The 21,475-nt window shown below is 37.1% G+C and overlaps 1 protein-coding gene across 34 annotated transcripts in view; it reads right to left on the minus strand.

Moving 5' to 3' along the window:
- LOC110671695 (protein sym-1) overlaps window positions 1-16,012 on the minus strand; it is a 54,780-nt gene extending 38,768 nt beyond the window's left edge. For 31 of the 34 annotated variants that reach the window (XR_009148934.1, XR_009148928.1, XR_009148931.1 and 28 more), the window contains exons 1-6: window positions 15,388-16,007; window positions 14,381-14,468; window positions 13,608-13,702; window positions 13,246-13,318; window positions 13,048-13,140; window positions 12,870-12,956 (exon numbers count right to left, since the gene is read on the minus strand). Coding sequence is in view for 11 of the 34 variants with exons in the window: in XM_058147215.1 (XP_058003198.1) it covers window positions 12,870-12,956; window positions 13,048-13,140; window positions 13,246-13,318; window positions 13,608-13,702; window positions 14,381-14,468; window positions 15,388-15,812 (861 nt within the window). In the remaining 23 variants the exon portion in view is untranslated. Of the gene's footprint in view, window positions 1-12,869; window positions 12,957-13,047; window positions 13,141-13,245; window positions 13,319-13,607; window positions 13,703-14,380; window positions 14,469-15,377 lie in introns of all 34 variants that reach the window. The other 3 variants (XM_058147217.1, XM_021834302.2, XM_021834247.2) reach the window with 3 other exon arrangements.
- Window positions 16,013-21,475: the final 5,463 nt, after the last annotated feature.

Below are 21,475 nucleotides of genomic sequence, written 5' to 3' on the forward strand. Positions count from 1 at the left end.
CTTTTTTCACATCTCTATATTTCTCCATCAAGCTTCTAATAAGAAAAATTGCTTCTAATAAGAAAAATTGCTTCCATAGTTGAACGACCGGGCATGAAACCGAATTGATTGAGAGAGATAGAAGTATCATGACGTAGTCGATGCTCCACAACTCTCTCCCACAATTTCATAATATGGCTCATGAGTTTAATTCCCCTATAATTTGAGCAATTCTGTCTGTCTCCCTTATTTTTAAAAATAGGTACTAAGATACTCCTCCATTCAACAGGCATTTTCTTTGAGTTTAGAATCTTATTAAATAATTTAGTTAACCATGCCACTCCCATATCTCTCAAACACTTCAACACTTCAATTGGTATTTCATCGGGTCCACAGGCTTTACCCACTTTCATTCTCTTAAGTGCTTCCTTTACTTCTAAAGATCAAATTCTTCTAGTATAATTCACATTATTTTCTATTGTTCTATAATCTATATTCACGCTATCACCATTTTGACTATTATTAAAGAGATCATTAAAATAATGTCCTCCATCTTTCTTTAATGTCCTCATCTTTCACTAACACTTTTCCTTCTTTATCCTTAATGCACCTAACTTGATTGAGATCTTGACATTTCCTTTCTCTCCTCCTTGTTAATCTATAAATATCTTTCTCCCCTTCTTTAGTTCCAAGTTTCTCATATAACTTTTCAAAGGCCTGTGCTCTTGCTTGACTAACTGCCTTTTTTGCCTCTTTCTTTGCTATCTTGTACTATTCATATGCCTCATTATTATCACATTTAGGTAATTTCTTATACCATTCTCTTTTTCTCTTCACTGCCTTTTGTACTTCCTCATTCCACCATCATCTCTCTTTTGAGGGTGGTCCATGTCCTTTAGACTCTCTAAATACTTTTCTAGCTACTTCTCTAATCTTTGATGCCATCTGTATCCACATATCATTGGCCTCCATATCCAGCTTCCATACTTCGGACTCGAGAAGCTCATTTTTGAACTTCACTTACTTTACTCCTCTGAACTCCCACCACTTTATTCGAGCTACACTATTTCTTCTGACTTTACTTGACTTGTTCCTAAACTTGACATCCAAGACCACCAACCGATGTTGACTTGTTAAAGCCTCTCCTGGAATGAACTTGCAATCCTTGCATAGAGCTCTATTTGTCTTCCTGGTTAAGAGGAAGTCGATTTGGCTTCTATGTTGCCCACTTTTGAAAGTCACTAAATGTAACTCTCTTTTTATAAAGTAGGTATTTGCTAGTATTAGGTCGTATGCCATAGCAAAATCCAGAATACTTTTGCCCTCCTCATTTCGACTTCCAAAACCAAAACCTCAATGAACATTCTCATAACCTTGTCTACCACTTCCTACGTGTCCATTCAAATCTCCACCAATGAAAACATTCTCTTCATTTGGTATGCTTTGCAGCTCATAACATATAATAGATAATTATAATAAAAAATTACAAGTAGTATCAATAAGAACAAAAAAAAAGGGGCATTAAAGTGTTGCATAAGGGTTCTATACATTTGTTAGGATCTAAACTCTAACAAGCAGTTATAGACAAGATAATAGCCTAGGAGAAGAGGAAGAGCATAATAGAATTAGACTCAAAAATAGAGAGAGAAAAGAGAGAGAGGTTGAGATATGAGAGAAACTGATTTTGTTATTACTCATATGATGATCCTTTCCTCTTTACAACTGACATTTATATTTCCCTAACACTTCCCACCTCATTCATTTTCTTCTTCCCTCCATTCTCAACCAACTCAACTCTAAACCATAGTTATTAAAGGCTCGAGGCAGACTGGGGTGCCAAGGTGCCTAGTATAGGGTACGCAGGGAGTTGGTTTAGATGGAACGCCAATTCGGAACGTGGTTTATGAATCTTATCAATTCGATTCGCAGTATATGAATTACATTTAATTAATATAATCCCTAAGTTTAAATCATCAAATTTAATAATAAAAGTTCAAATCATCAAATTTAATAATAATTTTCTTTTAATTTTTCACATTTTTTTGCTTTTTATGATGTATACATTTTACAAGATTAATTTTAATAAAAAGGAACTCTTAAAAAATTATTATTTTTCTTCAATATACTATTTTTTTATCAATTAAATTTGTTATGGAAAGTCAATCACTATGTTATGGAAAGTCAATCACTATATTATTTCTCTGTATATTCTGTATTTTGTATTCCTATTTAGGATTTCTTATTTAGGATTTCTTCCTAATTAGTAGAACACAATTATAAAAATCAATTGTATATATATACCCATGTACAGATTAATTGAAATCAATGAGAATCATCTCTTTCTACTCATCTCTTTCTACATGGTATCAGAGCAAGTCATCAATCTAGGGTGACTATTTGTTCTCACTACTCAGCTCAGGAGAGACCTTGGCAACCGACCGGCCGTTTCAACCCCGATCAACATCGCCGGCGTCGCCTCAAACCCCTCATTCCACCACTGTGTGCGGTTGCCTGATCCAGTATACCATTAAAGGACTCCTGAGGTTTAGCTCTCAGATCCTATTTCGGTATTTGCTTGATTTGTGATTTTGGGTTATTTTGCTGCTATAAGCACTTTGGATTAGCGTTTCGGTTAGTTTTCTTTGTCTCAACAAATGGCAGACAATAAGAATGTTATTTCTAATGTGATTCCGGTGATGACTAAGATCACGAAACACAAACTTAATAGTTCGAATTACCTGGAGTGGAGTAAGACTGTTAGGGTCTATTTGCGTAGCATTGATAAAGATGATCACCTTACTAAAGATCCACCCACTGATGATACACGACAAACTTGGCTAAGGGAGGATGCTCGATTGTTTTTGCAGCTTCGGAACTCGATTCATAGTGAGGTAATTAGTTTAATTAATCACTGTGAATGTTAAGGAATTAATGGATTACTTAGATTTTCTGTATTATGGTAAAGGGAATATCTCCCGTATTTATGATGTTTGTAAGGCATTCTACCGTGCTGAGAAAGAGGATAAGTCTCTCACGGCTTATTTTATGGATTTTAAACGGGTATATGAGGAACTTAATGTATTGTTGCCTTTTAGTCCTGATGTGAAAGTTCAGCAGGCCCAACGGGAGCAACTGGCTGCGGGAGCAACTGGCTGTTATGAGTTTTCTTGCAGACCTTCCTTCAGAGTATGAGACTACTAAATCTCATATTCTCTCCTGTTCTGAGATTTCCTCTTTGCATGAAACGTTCACACGGGTCCTTCGTACAGAGAGTACTCAATCTTCACAGCCTGCCAGTAGTGCTCTTATTAGCTGTAATTCAAATGGACAACAGGGTAATAGAAGAGGAAGTAGAGGAGGAATTACAGGCAACAGAAGTAATCAGCATAATGGAGAGGCTAGTTCTAATCAGGACTCAAGAGGAGTCATTTGTTATTATTGCCATGAGCCTGACCATACAAAATATAATTGTCTGCAACTTCAGAGAAAAAATCAGCAATCACAGATGGCAAATATGATAGCAGAGAATTCTACAGTACCTTCCTCTGAGAAAAATATTTTGGTATCTGCAGAGGATTTTGCACAATTTTCTCAGTATCAGACATCTCTAAAGCCTACCAGTTCCCCTGTCACTGTGATCGCTGAGTCAGGTAAATCCACTACATGCCTTGTGTCTTCTTCATCCAAATGGGTCATTGATTCTGGTGCGACAGATCACATAACAGGTAATTCTAGTCTTCTATCTGCTTTTCAGTCTAATCTCACTTCCTCTACTGTTACTTTAGCTGATGGTTCTACTTCTTGTGTCATGGGTTCTGGAACTGCGAACCAACTTCGTCAATTTCTTTGTCTTCTGTTTTGTGTCTACCAAAATTCTCTTTTAATATACTTTCTGTTAGTAAACTTACTCGTACCTTAAATTGTTCTGTTTCCTTTTTTCCTGACTAGTGTTTGTTTCAGGATCTTACGACGAAGCAGATTATTGGTAAAAGACGCGAGTCAGGTGGTCTCTACATTCTGGAAAATTATGTACCGCGGTCGCTTGTTTGCTCCAGTACCTTAACACCTCTTGAAACTCATTGTAGATTGAGTCATCCTTCTTTGTCTACCATGAAGAAGCTGTGTCCTCAATTTCAGTCTTAATCAGTACTAAAATGTGAGTCGTGTCAGTTTGCAAAACATCATCGTTTGCCTTCTGTGTCTAGAGTCAATAAACGAGCTTCATCCCCTTTTGAGTTAGTTCATTCTGATGTTTGGGGTCCTTGTTCTGTTACATCTAAAACTGAATTTCGTTATTTTATTACTTTTGTTGATGATTACTCTCGTGTTACCTGGTTATATTTAATGAAGAATCGTTCTGAGTTGTTTTCTATCTTTTGTGCCTTTTGTAATGAAATCAAAACTCAATTTAATATTTTTGCGCGCATATTAAGAAGTGACAATGCCAAAGAATACCTTTCAGCACAATTTCAGCCTTATATAACACAAAATGGCATTCTTCATCAGTCTTCCTGTGTGGATACCCCATCCCAAAATGGCGTGATCGAAAGAAAAAATCGTCATCTTCTTGAGATAACTCGTGCTCTTCTTTTTCAGATGAAAGTGCCTAAACACTTTTGGGCAAATGCAGTTTCTACGGCATGTTTTTTGATCAATCGTATGCCTTATACTGCTTTGTTTCCTACAAAATCTTTATTCCCTATTGAACCCCGTATTTTTTGTTGTACCTGTTTTGTGCGTGATGTTCGTCCACAGGTTACTAAATTGGATCCAAAATCTCTCAAATGTGTCTTCCTTGGGTACTCCCGGCTCCAAAAAGGGTACCGTTGTTTCTCTCCTACTCTTAATCGTTATCTTGTTTCTGCAGATGTCACATTTTTTAAGTCCACTCCATTTTTCCCTCCATCATCTGTGTATGAGAGTCAGGGGGAGGAGGATGATCTCTTAATATATACTGTCCAACCAATGTCTAGTCCTCTCCCACAGCCTGTTCCTTCTGTCTCTAGACCTACTCGACCTCCCGTTGTTCATGTTTATTCCAGGAGATTGGAGATTCCTGACTCAGATCCTCCACCAGCTACTTCGTTGGGAGATCCTGTACCTCATACTGATCATGATTCTGATCTAGACTTACCCATTGCTCTTCGTAAAGGTAAACGTTCATGTACTTACCCTATCTCTTATTTTGTTTCTTATAATCAATTGTCTTCTTGTTCTCGGTATTTTGTTACTTCTTTAGACTCTGTTCCTATCCCTAATACTGTTGATGAGGCACTGTCTCATCTTGGCTGGTGCGATGCTATGAAAGAGGAAATGGAGGCTTTAGATGCTAATGGCACATGGGAACTATTGCCTTTGCCCACTGGTAAGAAAGCTATTAGTTGCAAATGGGTATTTACAGTAAAGGTAAATCCTGATGGTTCTGTGGATAGGTTAAAAGCACGCCTTGTAGTAAAAGGATATGCTCAGACATATGGGGTTGATTACTCTGATACTTTTTCTCCTGTAGCTAAACTTACTTCTATTCGCTTGTTTATCTCTTTAGCAACTACATATGATTGGCCCCTGCATCAATTGGATATCAAGAATGCTTTCCTTCATGGTGATCTTCAGGAGGAGGTATATATGGAGCAACCACCTGGGTTTGTTGCTCAGGGGGAGTTGGGTAAAGTTTGTAGGCTTCGGAAGTCTCTTTATGGCTTGAAACAAAGTCCTAGGGCATGATTTGGGAGATTCAGTGAAGCAGTACAGGAATTTAGTATGCAAAAGAGTAAGTGTGATCACTCAGTATTTTCTAGGCAATCTGAGGCTGGTCTAATTCTCTTGGTAGTCTATGTGGATGACATTGTCATCACTGGGAGTGACTCTTCAGGTATTTCATCTCTTAAAACCTTCCTCCAAACTCAGTTTCAGACCAAAGACTTGGGATTGTTAAAGTATTTCTTGGGTATAGAAGTTATGAGAAGTAAGAAGGGTATTTTCATGTCTCAAAGAAAATATGTCCTCAATCTATTGACAGAGACAGGAAAATTAGGTGCTAAGCCTTGTAGCACACCAATGACTCCAACTTTACAACTGTTAGCAGGGGATAGTGAGTTGTTTGAAGATCCAGAGAGATACAGGAGATTGGTAGGAAAATTGAACTATCTTACAGTCACTCGTCCTGACATTGCTTATGCCGTTAGTGTGGTAAGTCAGCTTATGTCTTCCCCAACTATTGCTCATTGGGAAGCCTTGGAACAAATCTTGTGTTATCTAAAGGGCGCTCCAGGAAGAGGTTTGCTATATGGTAATCAGGGACATTTGAATGTTGAATGTTTTTCAGATGCCGACTGGGCTGGATCTAAGGTTGACAGGAGGTCAACTACTGGATATTACGTTTTTATTGGAAGAAATTTGGTGTCTTGGAGAAGCAAGAAGCAGAGTATAGTTTCTCGATCTAGTGCTGAATCCGAATACAGAGCCATGGCACAATCAGTATGTGAGGTAATGTAGATACTTCAATTACTAGATGAGACAGGTTTTAAGACCTCCCTGCCTGCGAAATTGTTATGTGATAATCAAGCTGCTCTTCATATTGCTTCTAATCCGGTGTTTCATGAGCGGACCAAACATATTGAGATTGATTGTCACTTTATTCGTGAAAAGATTCAACAATAGATCATCTCAACAGGACAAATCAAAACTGGAGAGCAGTTAGGAGATATTTTCACAAAATCTCTGAATGGAGCTAGGATTGACTACATTTGTAACAAGTTAGGCATGATTAACATCTATGCTCCAACTTGAGGGGGAGTGTTATGGAAAGTCAATCACTATGTTATGGAAAGTCAATCACTATATATTATTTCTCTGTATATTATGTATTCTGTATTCCTATTTAGGATTTCTTCCTAATTAGTAGAACACAATTATAGGAATCAATTGTATATATATATATACCCATGTACAGATTAATTGAAATTAAGGAGAATCATCTCTTTCTACATAATATCAGAGCAGGTTATCTATCTAGGGTGACTATTTGTTCTCACCACCCAGCTCAGGAGAGACCTTGGCCACCGACCACCAAGCTTCGACTGATCAACATCACGCCAGATCGCCTCAACCCCTCATTCCACCATCGCGCTGTTGTTCGATCCAAAGATACCATTAAAGGACTTCTGAGGTTTGGCTCTCAGATCCTATTTCGGTATCTGCTTGATTTGTGATTTTGGGTTGTTTTGCTGCTGTAAGCACTTTGGATTAGCGTTTCGGTTAGTTTTCTTTGTCTCAACAAATAACAGACAATAAGAATGTTATTTCTAATGTGATTCTGGTGATGACTAAGATCACAGAACACAAACTTAATGGTTCAAATTATCTGGAGTGGAGTAAGACTGTTAGGGTCTATTTGCGTAGCATTGATAAGGATGATCACCTTACTAAAGATCCACCTACGGATGATACACGACAAACTTGGCTAAGGGAGAATGCTCGGTTGTTTTTGCAGCTTCAGAACTCGATTCACAGTAAGGTAATTAGTTTAATTAATCACTGTGAATTTGTTAAGGAATTGATAGATTACTTAGATTTTCTGTATTCTGGTAAAAGGAATATCTCCCGTATTTGTGATGTTTGTAAGGCATTCTACCATGCTGAGAAAGAGGATAAGTCTCTCACGGCTTATTTTATAGATTTTAAATGGATATATGAGGAACTTAATGTATTGTTGCCTTTTAATCCTAATGTGAAAGTTCAGCAGACCCAACGGGAGTAACTGGCTGTTATGAGTTTTCTTGCAGGCCTTTCTTCAGAGTATGAGACTGCTAAATCTCATATTCTCTTCAGTTCTGAGATTTCCTCTTTGCATGAAACGTTCACACAGGTCCTTCGTACAGAGAGTACCCAATCTTCACAGCCTGCTAGTAGTGCTCTTATTAGCCGTAATCCAAATGGACAACAGGGTAATAAAAGAGGAAGTTAAGGAGGAATTACAGACAACAAAAGTAATCATCGTAATAGAGAGGCTAGTTCTAATCAGGACTCAAGATGAGTCATTTGTTATTATTGCCATGAGTCTGGCCATACAAAATATAATTGTCTGCAACTTCAGAGGAAAAATCAGCGATCACAGATGACAAATATGGCAGCAGAGGATTCTACAGTATCTTCCTCTGAGAAAACTATTTTGGTATCTGCAGAGGATTTTGCATAGTTTTTCCAGTATCAGGCATCTCTAAAGCCTACCAGTTCCCCTGTCACTGCGATCGCTGAGTCAGGTAAATCCACTACATGCCTTGTGTCTTCTTCATCCAAATGGGTTATTGATTTTAGCGCAACAGATCACATGACCGGTAATTCTAGTCTTCTATCTGCTTTTCAGTCTAATCTCACTTCCTCTACTGTTACTTTAGCTGATCATTCTACTTCTTGTGTCATGGGTTTTGGAATTGCGAACCCGACTTCGTCAATTTCTTTGTCATCTGTTTTGTGCCTACCAAAATTCTCTTTTAATATACTTTCTGTTAGTAAACTTACTCGTACCTTAAATTTTTCTGTTTCCTATTTTCTAGACCAGTGTTTGTTTCAGGATCTTACGACGAAGCAAATTATTGGTAGAGGACGTGAGTCAAGTGGTCTCTACATTCTGGAAAATCATGTACCGCGGTCACTTGTTTGCTCCAGTACCTTAACACCTCTTGAAGCTCATTGTAGATTAGGCCATCCTTCTTTGTCTACCATGAAAAAGCTATGTCCTCAGTTTCAGTCTTTATCAGTACTAGAATGTGAGTCGTATCAGTTTGCAAAACATCATCGTTTGCCTTCTGTGTCTAGAGTCAATAAACAGGCTTCATCCCTTTTTGAGTTAGTTCATTCTGATGTTTGGGGTCCTTATTCTGTTACTTCTAAAATTGGATTTTGTTATTTTATTACTTTTGTTGATGATTACTCTCGTGTTACCTGGTTATATTTAATGAAGAATCGTTCTAAGTTGTTTTCTATCTTTTGTACCTTTTGTAATGAAATCAAAACTCAATTTAATATTTCTGTGCGCATATTAAGAAGTGACAATGCCATAGAATACTTTTCAGCACAATTTCAGTCTTATATGACACAAAATGGCAATATTCATCAGTCTTCCTGTGTGGATACCCTATCCCAAAATGGCGTGGCCGAAAGAAAAAATCGGCATCTTCTTGAGGTAACTCGTGCTCTCCTTTTTCAGATGAAAGTTCCTAAACACTTTTGGGCGGATGCAGTTTCTATGGCATGTTTTTTGATCAATCGTATGTCGTCTTCTGTCATTAATGGAGATATTCCTTATTCTGCTTAGTTTCCTACAAAATCTTTGTTCCCTGTTGAACCCCGTATTTTTTGTTGTACCTGTTTTGTGCGTGATGTTCATCCACAGGTTACTAAATTGGATCCAAAGTCTCTCAAATGTGTCTTCCTTGAGTACTCCCGGCTGCAAAAAGGGTACCGTTGTTTCTCTCCTACTCTTAATCGTTATCTTGTTTCTGCAGATGTCACATTTTTTGAGTCCACTCTATTTTTTCCTCAATCATCTGTGCATGAGAGTCAGGGGGAGGAGGATGATCTCTTAATATATATTGTCCAACCAATGTTTAGTCCTCTCCCACAGCCTGTTCCTTCTGTCTCTAGACCTACTCGACCTCCCGTTGTTAATGTTTATTCCAGGAGATTGGAAATTCCTGACTCAGATCCTCCACCAGCTACTTCGTTAGGAGATCCTGTACCTCATACTGATCATGATTCTGATCTAGACTTTCCCATTGTTCTTCATAAAGATAAACGTTCATGTACTTAACCTATCTCTTCTTTTGTTTCTTATAATCAATTCTCTTCTTGTTTTCGGTGTTTTGTTACTTCTTTAGACTCTGTTCCTATTCCTAATACTGTTGGTGAGGCATTGTCTCATCCTGGCTGGTGTACTGCTATGAAAGAGAAAATTGAGGCTTTAGATGCTAATGATACATGGGAACTGTTGCCTTTGCCCACTGATAAGAAAGCTATTGGTTGCAAATGGATATTTACAGTAAAGGTAAATCCTGATGGTTCTGTGACTAGGTTAAAAGCACGCCTTGTAGCAAAAGTATATGCTCAGACATATGGGGTTGATTACTCTGACGCTTTTTCTCCTGTAGCTAAACTTACTTCTGTTCATTTGTTTATCTCTTTAGCAGCTACATATGATTGGCCCCTGCACCAATTGGATATCAAGAATGCTTTCCTTCATGGTGATCTTCAAGAGGAGGTGTATATGGAGCAACCACCTGGGTTTGTTGCTCAGGGGGAGTTGGGTAAAGTTTGTAGGTTTCGAAAGTCTCTTTATGGCTTGAAACAAAGTCCTAGGGCCTGGTTTGGGAGATTCAGTGAAGCAGTACAGGAATTTGATATGCAAAAGAGTAAGTGTGATCACCCAGTATTTTATAGGCAATCTGAGGCTGGTCAAATTCTCCTGGTAGTCTATGTGGATGACATTGTCATCACTGGGAGTGACTCTACAGGTATTTCATCTCTTAAAACCTTCCTCCAAACCCAGTTTCGAATCAAAGACTTGAGATTGTTAAAGTATTTCTTGGGTATTGAAGTTATAAGAAGTAAGAAAGGTATTTTCTTGTCTCAAAGAAAATATGTCCTCGATTTATTGACAGAGACAGGAAAATTAGGTGCTAAGCCTTGTACTGCACCAATGACTCCAAATTTACAACTGTTAGCAGGGGATAGTGAGTTGTTTGAAGATCCAGAGAGATACAGGAGATTGGTAGAAAAATTGAACTACCTTACATTCACTCATCATGACATTGCTTATACCGTTAGTGTGTTAAGTCAGTTTATGTCTTCCCCAACTGTTGCTCATTGGGAAGCCTTGGGACAAATCTTGTGTTATCTGAAGGGCGCTCCAGGAAGAGGTTTGTTATATGGTAATCATGGGCATTTGAATGTTGAATATTTTTCAGATGCTGACTAGGCTGGATCTAAGGTTGACAGGAGGTCAACTACTGGATATTGCGTTTTTGTTGTAGGAAATTTGGTGTTTTGAAGAAGCAAGAAGCAGAGTGTAGTTTCTCGATCTAGTGCTGAATCCGAATACAGAGCCATGACACAATCAGTATGTGAGGTAATGTGGATACTTCAATTACTAGATGAGACAGGTTTTAAGACCTCCCTGCCTGCGAAATTGTGGTGTGATAATCAAGCAGCTCTCCATATTGCTTCTAATCCGGTATTTCATGAGCGGACCAAACATATTGAGATTGATTGTCACCTTGTTCGTGAAAAGATTCAACAACAGATCATCTCAACAAGACACATCAAAAATGGAGAGCAGTTAGGAGATATTTTCACAAAAGCTCTCAATGGAGCTAGGATCGACTACATTTGTAACAAGTTGGGCATGATTAACATCTATGCTCCAACTTGAGGGGGAGTGTTATGGAAAGTTAATCACTATATTATTTCTTTGTATATTCTGTATTCTGTATTCCTATTTAAGATTTCTTATTTAGGATTTCTTCCTAATTAGTAGAACACAATTATAGGAATCAATTGCATATATATACCCCCATGTACAGATTAATTGAAATTAAGGAAAATCATCTCTTTCTACAGTAACTAACTCCACCTTAGGGAACAATTTTGACCTTGCTTCCCAACCCATTACATCTATGGTAGAAGAATTCCTTGTCTCTCTTGACTGACAATTCAGGGTTTCTATAGGGTTTAGCAGAATGCCCTTCCCTTCTAATTGATCACAGGAGGTTGATCAGTCCCAACCCCAATTCCTTCATCAATACTAATGCCCTTACCTTTATCCTTGACAAAAGCAACAGCAAAAACCTTCAGGTCATCCAGGATGGACTCCCATGTCTCCTAAGCAGATTGCTTGTTCTCCATAGAAACTAATTCTATTATTTCTAGATCCAGTCGATAAGAGATTAGATATGTGGATCAGACTAAAGAGACAGGGGGCTAGAGGAGATTAATGAGAAACAATGGAAAGAGAGGGTGAAAATTGGTGAGAGAGAAGGAAGTATTAAGTACAGTGAAGTTTGTATTTTGACAGTAGCAAGAATATGTGAAACCACAAATAGTGGTTTTTTCTTTATTGTTTTTCATTGTGAGAAACATTGCAAGATAAAGCGGCTAAAGATAAAAACAAGCTGTCTAGCCAAACACATTGTTTTTTGTTGTTTATTAAAAAAATAAAAATAAAATAAAAAACTGAAAACACCATCGATAACGAACGTGCCCTAAATTATTATGACAACTAAATTAATAAAATTCAATTTGGTCATCATATTTATTTTCGCACTGCTTTAATTAGCCCTTTATTTTTTACCTGAAGATAAATGAATATTCTAGTTTTGTTTGAAAAATGCCTAGAAACCATAAAACATATAAATATATGGAAATAAATTTTAAAATATGATTCAAATATTTAAGCTTTTAAAGGAGAAAACCATATTACAATTTCAAAAACCAAACCAAGCTAAAATTTATTGGGTTATAGATAGATAGCCTAGCACTCCTAAGTCTTAACTTCTGGGAGACTGGGACAACAAAACAACACCAGAAATTTTTCTAATTTCTAAGTGACTGCTGATGCATAGTGGAATTCCTCTTATCTAGTCTTTGTATATGAGTTTAATTAATCTTATCTAGTCTTTGTACATAAGTTACCAATACTTGGTGCATTTTAGCAGTTTTCTAATGGACAGCTCATGGACATCCACTCAAATTGAGTTTGCACTTAAAAGTTCCGTACAAAAGCAACTCAATTTGGTTTTAGACTCTCAGAACTATTTCATGCCAAATGTCTAATACGTAAGCAAAGTAAAATGTATAAAATTCTATCAACCATAAATACATTATATCATTCTAACCTGAAATTGCTGAGGGACAAATCGGAAGTTCAGAAATTGAAAAGGTATCCACAGTTGCCAATTTGCAAGAACAGCAGAAAACCACTCCTTAAAAAACAGAAGCTGAGTATCAGGAAAAAAAGGTTTGGCAGAAATAGAAAATATAGAAGAAACAGAAAATGTATGCAGTTAATGCAACCTGTTGAAGCTTGGGTACAACTTGTTGAGGCCGGCCTTCTAGTGTCACCAATGTAGACAAGAAAACTCCAATGAATATTGGAGAAAAAAGGAACTACAAATAAATTAGACCACATTCAGTTCAGATGCTTTAGCAAGGTATTGCAACCACTTTGTCAAGTAAATTACAAAGATCATGCTGGAAATATTTAGTTTTCACCTGATCAAGTAGAAGACGCAAGAATGCACCTGATGCTCCAGGCAATGTTACCAATTTACTCAGATACAAATACCTATGTAAGTCAAAGGAGAAGCTTCTAAAATCAGAAACTTTTTCTTAAGCAAATTACAATTGGTAAGATAAGCATATGCACCAGAGTTACAGCTGACACCAAACAAAATTAAAAGGGGTGTGAACTGTGAAGTAGAGACCATAATTTAAATTAGCATTATATATTTCTATATCGGTCATATATTATTTATTTCTTGTGTAATTGGATTGGATAATGTCCTTCACATTCTTGATAAGCAATATATATATATATATATATATATATATATTGGGGGAAAGCAAAGCATTACCAGAAATGCAATGTGGGACCCACTAGTACCAATCCCAAGAAAGTAAACAGAAGCGTCCTTTTTACTTCAAGAGAAGGAACTTGATCGATCACAAGCTGAGGGAAACAAATGGTTAACATTTAATAAAGTTGTGTTCAAAATTGTCTTCTCATAACATAATTATGCAGTCAAGAATATGTTCGATTGTTACAATCCAAAGCCACCAATATTCCTTAGTAAGTTCCTCTTGAGGGCAAAAAGAAACGGAAAGAGAAAAGAGAAAGCATATGACAGAACATAGAAAAAGGGAACCAGCATGGCTAGTCTAGTGTTTCCTTAAATTCAAAATCACACCCCTTGTAGTGGACACCCTGACTTTGAATATCACAGGCATCTTTTATTCACCCATTGCATTTGACAGGATTGTCATGCATGGAAATTAGCTGGTTGCTCAAAGTGCTCCAAACAGCTCATTGCAGAAAACAAGATACAAGCATTTGAGAATACATATATGAAAAATCAGAGTTCATTTAACTACACAAAAATTGACAGAGTTGACGTATCTTAGAGATCAATTCATTTATGTGATCAAATTTAGAACAACTAATTAAGCTCATAACATGTAAAGCAAATAATGTTGCCCAATCTCAATGAACAGAAACAGAAATATATACATATGGATACATTCATACAGATTACACATACACGAGAAAATCCAACAGATAATAACATGCTAAAGGGAATGAAATATTTGGTTTTAAAGTATCTACCATAGGCAACTTAGAAAAATTTACCTGGCAGACTAAGTCTCCAATAAAAGTCAAAAATGCAGATGTCAAAGCTTTTGTCAACACAGGATACTTGGCAAGAAGAGTCAAATACCTGTAGTAAAATATATGCTATGTTAGGGATCATGCTTCAATCTCTATTATTTATAAAGTGGGACACAAGTCACACAAATCACACATACACACAAGTTAAATGCCCTCCCTCTCTTTTTTCTCACTCAACTTGCATGAACGGTATCTGTCTGTGTTTAAGTAAATACAAATAAGTAAATTTAACTACATAAAAAATTAACAAGAGAAATGGAGAACTCTATAAAATGTTAGACCTCACAACATTTTAATATAACATGCATATGACCATAATTAGCACAAAGCAGCAATAAATATAAATTCTACATCTTCGCACATTCATTATCTAGGTGGAATCAGCATATGATTCATAATAATTTTGCTTATTGTCCCTGCTGAGGTAATAGAACTTAACAATATGAGTTTAGGACTTCATTGGCAAAGGGGACAACCTTCTTCATCAAAAACTAGCATGTACCTTGCTCCAACCACACTCTATCAAGAAGAATTCAACCATTGAATCTAACAAATGGGTCACTTACTCCTAAGAAGTAAATCTCATTTCAAGGAAGAAAGGGACCTTAATCACTCTCCTAGACTCTAATCATGAAAGTTTTCTTGATCAAAATACGGTTGATTTAATCCAAATTGAAGATGATAATGTTGAGGAAATTGAAGGTAATTATCTAGATGTAATAACAACGGATCAAGAGAAAGATGATGATGGTTGCAAGAAAGGGTGAGCAAAAATCAGTTATAACCTAACTGACCCATTTTAGTTAGGTTTTTCAGTTCAATTTTCGGTTGTTTCAGTTGGGCTATTGGTTTTCCATCAAAGGAGTCATTCATGCCTCACAAAGGGTAAAAAATTAAAACAAACAAAAACTTGTCAAGTATTGGTAACAAAATATTTTCATCAAATGCTAGAACTCACAGTCCATTACCACGAAACGAAGGACCAGCTATCTCCACCATCACCGCCGCTGCCGCCACAACCGTTACCATTACCACCAGAATTCCCATTGCCATAGCCCCCGAGCCCGCCAACACCACCGGAGCCGCCATTTGAAACAGCCGAGGCACAAAGTCTATCAAAATTCAATTGCCATCCCAATTTAGAACATCTCAAATCCTTAAGCACAGTCCCATGAGTAGAATTTAGAGGACATAAAAAGGAACAGCACGAAGAAGAGGCCCTGAGGCCAATTATCTGAATAGGGTTGACGGAAACTTGAGCTTTATGACCAAAATGCGAAAGGGATCTGCTAGAAAAGGCCAGAAAACGGTGTAAGAGTTGGGATTTTTGTGTGAGATATACAGGGTTTGGCACCATTTTGCTGTGAACTAAGAACGCGGCTTTCAGTAGCATGGTTAATTGAAGACTTTTGTTTCTTGCTATTGCCTGCTAGGGTTTAAGGTAGGCACTGGGCACTAGTAAACCTGGCCACCCGTTCGGTCTGGCTCCGATTTAAAAAATAGTGGAATCGGTAGACGTGGTCTTGTTTGAGGGTAACTCAGTTCTTCGGCTTTAAATTTTCATGAAGAGAGAACTTTTGCTTATTTGATTTGCCATATTCACTTTTCAATAATTAACTTACCCTAATTCAATTCCTTTTATTTAAAATATAAAATTTTATAAGAATTTTATTTAATTAATTTTTTATTAATTGTCATATTTAAAAATAAAAAAATTTAATTCTTTTAATTTAAAATATTTTTTATTTAAAAAAAATATAAATCAAGCATAATTTTGTGATTATTTAATTAAATTCTTTCTTTGCGATTGATTTATTTCAAAAAAATTATCAAATTATATCTGAAAAATATTTTAAAAGTAAGTCATTTGAACCAAACAAGCCTAAGATATGATTTGGTTTGAAATTGAAATCACATCATTTTTTTAATAAAATCACATTGATTTAATCTAGAATTAATTCTAAGTTTTTAAATCTTGAACTAAAATTATTAATTCCAAAAGTCCAATTTGACCCTTTAACTATGTTCAAATAATCACGCTAATCCTTAAATTAATTTACAGTCAAATAGACTTCTCAATTCTTAAATTTAGATTAAATAAACATAAAATTAACAATATTAGTTAATACCATTAAAAAATTAGTAAAGTTATTTATGTAACACCCCTAATTTTTAAATTTATTATTTTGTGAGAAAATATTAATATTTTATTTTATTTAAATTTTAGAAAATTATTTGAAATTTTTTAGGTTTTAAAAATCGGGTTCGATTTTTCGAAATTATAAAACTTTGATAATTTTTAAAAATTAATTTAAAGACCACGTAGCAAAACTAAAAATATATTTGGACTCTATGAATTTTTCTGAGTTTTTCAGAATTTTTTCAGAATTTTTGGGCCTCATTTTCGGTCCCAATGCAGAGTAAAAATTTAAAATTTTGTATCTTGAATTGGACAAGGCGAATCGAACCGAACCGGATCCGACCGGTCGAATCGGACTAGTCGAATCGTACCGGCCTTTTCTTTTCTTCTTCTTCCTCTGCGTGCGTTCCCGTTCTTTCTTCCTCTCTCTCCCGTTTTCTCTCTCCTCCCTCCTCCCCACGCCGCGCTGCTGCCACCTAGCCTTCCCACCTTGCCAGCGCGCCGCCCCAACCTTCCCTTACCACAGGCCGGCCTTCCAGGCTGCCGAAAATGATGCGCCAAGAGACGCGACGCGCCAAGAGATGGGACTCGCAGTGTGCCATTTTGGCTTCCCGACTAAAATCTGGCTGATCCGTCTACCGATTGAGCCGGGTCTTTTGCCAAACACTATCTATACCTCAAGAGTTTTCCATAGACACCAAGAACACCAAAATCCATCTAGCGGTTTGCCCAATTTTTGCCTGAAAAGTTTTAGCTCATTTCGATTTTTGGGCGAGATTTCTCGCAAACCGTTAACCCTATGAGAAAACCGAGAGTACCAGAGTGCTCCACTCGTCGAGAGCTTCGCGGCAATATAAATTTCAAAATTTTCCAACACTATTTTTCGGTGGGTCCTATGAAACTTCGTAGTATTTTTTCGAGCACTAAATGAGTTTAGAAAATTCCGTAAAAATTTTATACTAACTCCCGTGTTGTGGGCTTCGTGTAGGTACCTTCAATGCGTGAAAATTCGATGGTTGCCAGGGTCTATGAATTTCCGGCTAGACAGACAGGCTACCAAAAAAGTCTTGGAATTGAGTCAAGATTTTGGCTACCCCACCATTGTCAAACGTCCCGAGCGCGTTCCCGAAGTCGGAATCGGTATAAGTAAACCTAAACCTTACTTTTTCATAATTTTCTAGTGCTTTAATTGGATTAAAAAATTCATAAAATATTCGTGGTAGCTCAAAAAATTATAATTCCTTTTGCATTAGCTTAGTAATGATGCTAAGGACCGCAGGGCAAAGTTTTAGAATTTTTAGAACTCATTTGAGTAGTTTTTGCAAAAGGGTTAAATTATAAGGACTAAACTGTAATTTTACATATTGTGATTGATGACTGTTTGGATAGGCCCAAGAGGGGCTATGTGATGTGATTGAGTTGTGGATGTATAGTTTGTGGATATAGAAGTGCATTTTAAACCCATTTACAGGTTGGGTAGGTCTTAAGTATAGGGGAGACTCTGTCGGATTTTCGGCACGACTTAGGACATCTTTGGTCTTTTTCTTAATTTGTATTAAGTCAAATGCATTAAATAATTATAATAAAATTGTCAGATAAGTCGGGACAGCCTTCTTCCTCCGCCCAGCCGCCACAGTGAATGCGGTTAAGTCTGTGAGTAAAATATTAATTTTAATTATAATTTCAATATTATTATATGTTTAAGCATGCCCATGCATCACTTATATGTATATATCTATGTAGTTAAACTTTAGGCACGTTTTATGTTGCATTCACAACTGTTAAAGTGCCATGGATGTTGTTTGTGGTGATTTGGAGTAGTGTGTGTGCGTTGGCGTGCGTGTGGCATAGTGTTGGATATGGACAGGACGGGTAGACATGGCTTGAGATCTTCGCTAGGACCCGGTCCTTTGGAGTAGACACGACTTGAGTTCTTCGCTGGGACCCGGTATTGGTTTATTAAGCGAAAGTCCGACTTGAGTTCTTCGCTGGCAAATGTTGGATTAAGAGAGCTGTATAGGGGATCAGCTCCCATATATTTATGGTTTGATATTACCGGGTGTGTGAGTGCTCCAAATTACCTTTTTGGTGTTATGATGTGAAAATATTGACATTGTTGCATTTCACTCTACAGAGTGCATTAGCTTTAGATAGCTATAGAGATTTATGGTTAAAATTGATATTTTACTCTCTGAGTTGAACGCTCACTCCTGTTCATTATTTTTCCAGGCTACAGGAGGATTGTTGTTGTGGTTAACCTACTTTTCTTCTTCGCAGGTCGTTTATTAATGTTTGTGTAATTCTGTTAACTCCTAGAATTTTTGCATGTATTAGAAATATTTATTTGATTTGGGTCTATAATATAATTTGCCATGTTGGACCTGTAAACTTATTATATGCATGTATGTTGGACTAGATGAGGAAGCTGAGCTCGTATTTGACTTTATGTTATTATGAGTATGTGGAGGGTGAGCTGAGCTCCTCAATTGATTATATATTGTGTTTACAGGTCGAGTGAGTCAAAAACTCCCCATTAAAATGTCTATTTTATAGTCGGACTCTGTCCGGTTGAATTCTTGAAATTGGAACCAAATAGGCCTTAGAGTTGGGTTGAGGAATAGTTAGGCTTACTATGGGCCTCGGGGGCTTTAGGCTGGCCTAGGTCCTAGTGCCGGTCCGGCCCATAGGTTGGGTCGTGACAAATGTGGTATCAGAGCTTAGGCTCCAGATTCATAGGGAAAATTTGTCTAAAGTATTAGGAAGAGTCTAATAGGAGTCACATGCAGAAAATAGGGTCCACATTCATCTTACATTGTCATCTTTGCTTTTAGTTTCTGCTTCATATAATTATGTATAAATATGAGTCTATAGAGCTGTGTAATGTGTCGTTTTGAAACTTTGTGGGCTAATGCTGCTGAATTTCAGGAAAATGCATAGAAGTAGAAGAGCTGCCACTGCACCAGAATCAGATGTGCCTGACGAGGTGTCGGCACAGGATGAGGCGCTTGCCCCGAGGAAGCGGGGTATGAGGTCTAGAACTGCTCAAGTAGAGGAGCAGCCACCACCAGTTCAGGAACAGTCTCTTATGGCTCAGGGTCCCATGGACCCAATGGCAGCTACTCTAGCTGGATTACAGAGAACCATGGATATGATGGCACAGTATATGGTCCACCCTCTCCAATAGCAGCAGTCCACCGCACCAAGAGGGGAACCTTATAAATAAATAATTAATTTCAAGAAGTTGGTACCTGGTACTTATGATGTGTTAGATGATGCCTATCGGGTTTTGGATTCCTGCAAACAGGTAGGGATGGAGTTGCAGTTGACCGATAGGAGACTTGTAGAGTGTGTGTAGTATGTCATAGGGCCTAGATAGTGGATGAATGACTACATATTACCTCGGATGGAAGGTTTATCATGGACTCAGTTTGTGGAACTGTTTATTAATCGGTTTGTACTAGAAAGTTTCAGAGATCAAAAGTAGTGGGCCTTTGAGGCTTTAAGGAAGAATGGCAGGTCTGTAGATGAATATGCTACAGAATTTCTAAAACTGAGCAGATAAGCCCCTACAGCAGTGGCTACAGAAAGTATGAAGGTAAAAAGGTTCCTAAAGGGGCTAGACAAAAGGTATGCAAACCTGGCCATGATGTCTGATCAGTCTTTTGATATGGTATCTGATCGAGCCTGACAGATTGAGATTAGCTATACAGGAGATGACAGTGGAAGGGCAAAGAAAAATAGAGCAAAGGGTTCTTCAGGTGTTCCTCACATGAGTACTACGGATAGTGGAGGCCAAGGTCATTATAGAGGAAGAAGTAGGAATAAAAAGAGTGGTTTTAAACACAAATCTCGAGGATTCAGACCAAGGTATGGATCCAAAGAAGGGTCAATCCTGATTCGAGTCAGTGATTCTAGGTGCAGTTCAAGATCTTCCTTTACACCTTGTGCACAGTGTGGAAGAAGACATTCAAGACCTTGTATGATGGGTTCAGGAGTATGTTTCAGGTGTGGCCAACCAGGTCACTTTGCTAGGGAATGCCCTGTGTTCAGCAAGCCACAGATGGGATCACAGGGTTCTGTTGCTAATGTTCCTCGTGTTAGTAGTATGCCCTAGAGCATATCATTTAGTATGTATCTTGTACATATTTTTATTAATAAAAGGCATTTCCACTTTTCCGTTTACATAATATATTTATGTGTAATAAAAAAGGTCCATTGATATTTTATTAGAAATTTTATTCTTAAGTTGTTAAGAATATGAGTGACAGTATTTCTAGTACAAAGTATCATAAATAGGTTCACAATCGAGGATAATAAGGACATGACTTATCCAGAAAGATTGTATTCATATTTGTTACCAAGTTATTTATATGAGATATAAATAAGATGGAATGGTGAGTCTCATGCCATATAGCAAACATGATAGGCACTTATAAAATGATAAATAGACCGAACCAGTGACACTTATGACAAGCACATAGAGTTTACTCTTGTCAATATTTTGTCATAAATCATATCAGTGCATATAATCTTTAGACCTGAGATAGCACAGTTATCTTGTATATAGGTAGTTTGAGTTTGATACTACTTTCATACTTGTACTGTGTATGGGTATATGGGCATGTGTTGGCTCCTACTAGTTATATATGGACGTAGGTGTTGATCAAGATAGAATATGTTCCTCTAAGTAAATAGAGATAAAATCCTATGTTCATTTAATTGTTCTTGATGTTTCAAATTCCTGGCCAGGACAGATAGATTTATTCAGAAAAGAGTTTCTGATGAGAAAATCTTTTTAATCAGGAACTGGAATTAAAAGAGAACATAATATTCATATCAAATGGAGTTTGACATAAATCATGACTCCAGCTTGAGTTGGGATTTTGGAACAGAGAGATTCTAGTGCATGGTAACAT

This window comes from Hevea brasiliensis, chromosome 5 (assembly GCF_030052815.1).
Source record: "Hevea brasiliensis isolate MT/VB/25A 57/8 chromosome 5, ASM3005281v1, whole genome shotgun sequence".
NCBI lineage: Eukaryota > Viridiplantae > Streptophyta > Magnoliopsida > Malpighiales > Euphorbiaceae > Hevea > Hevea brasiliensis.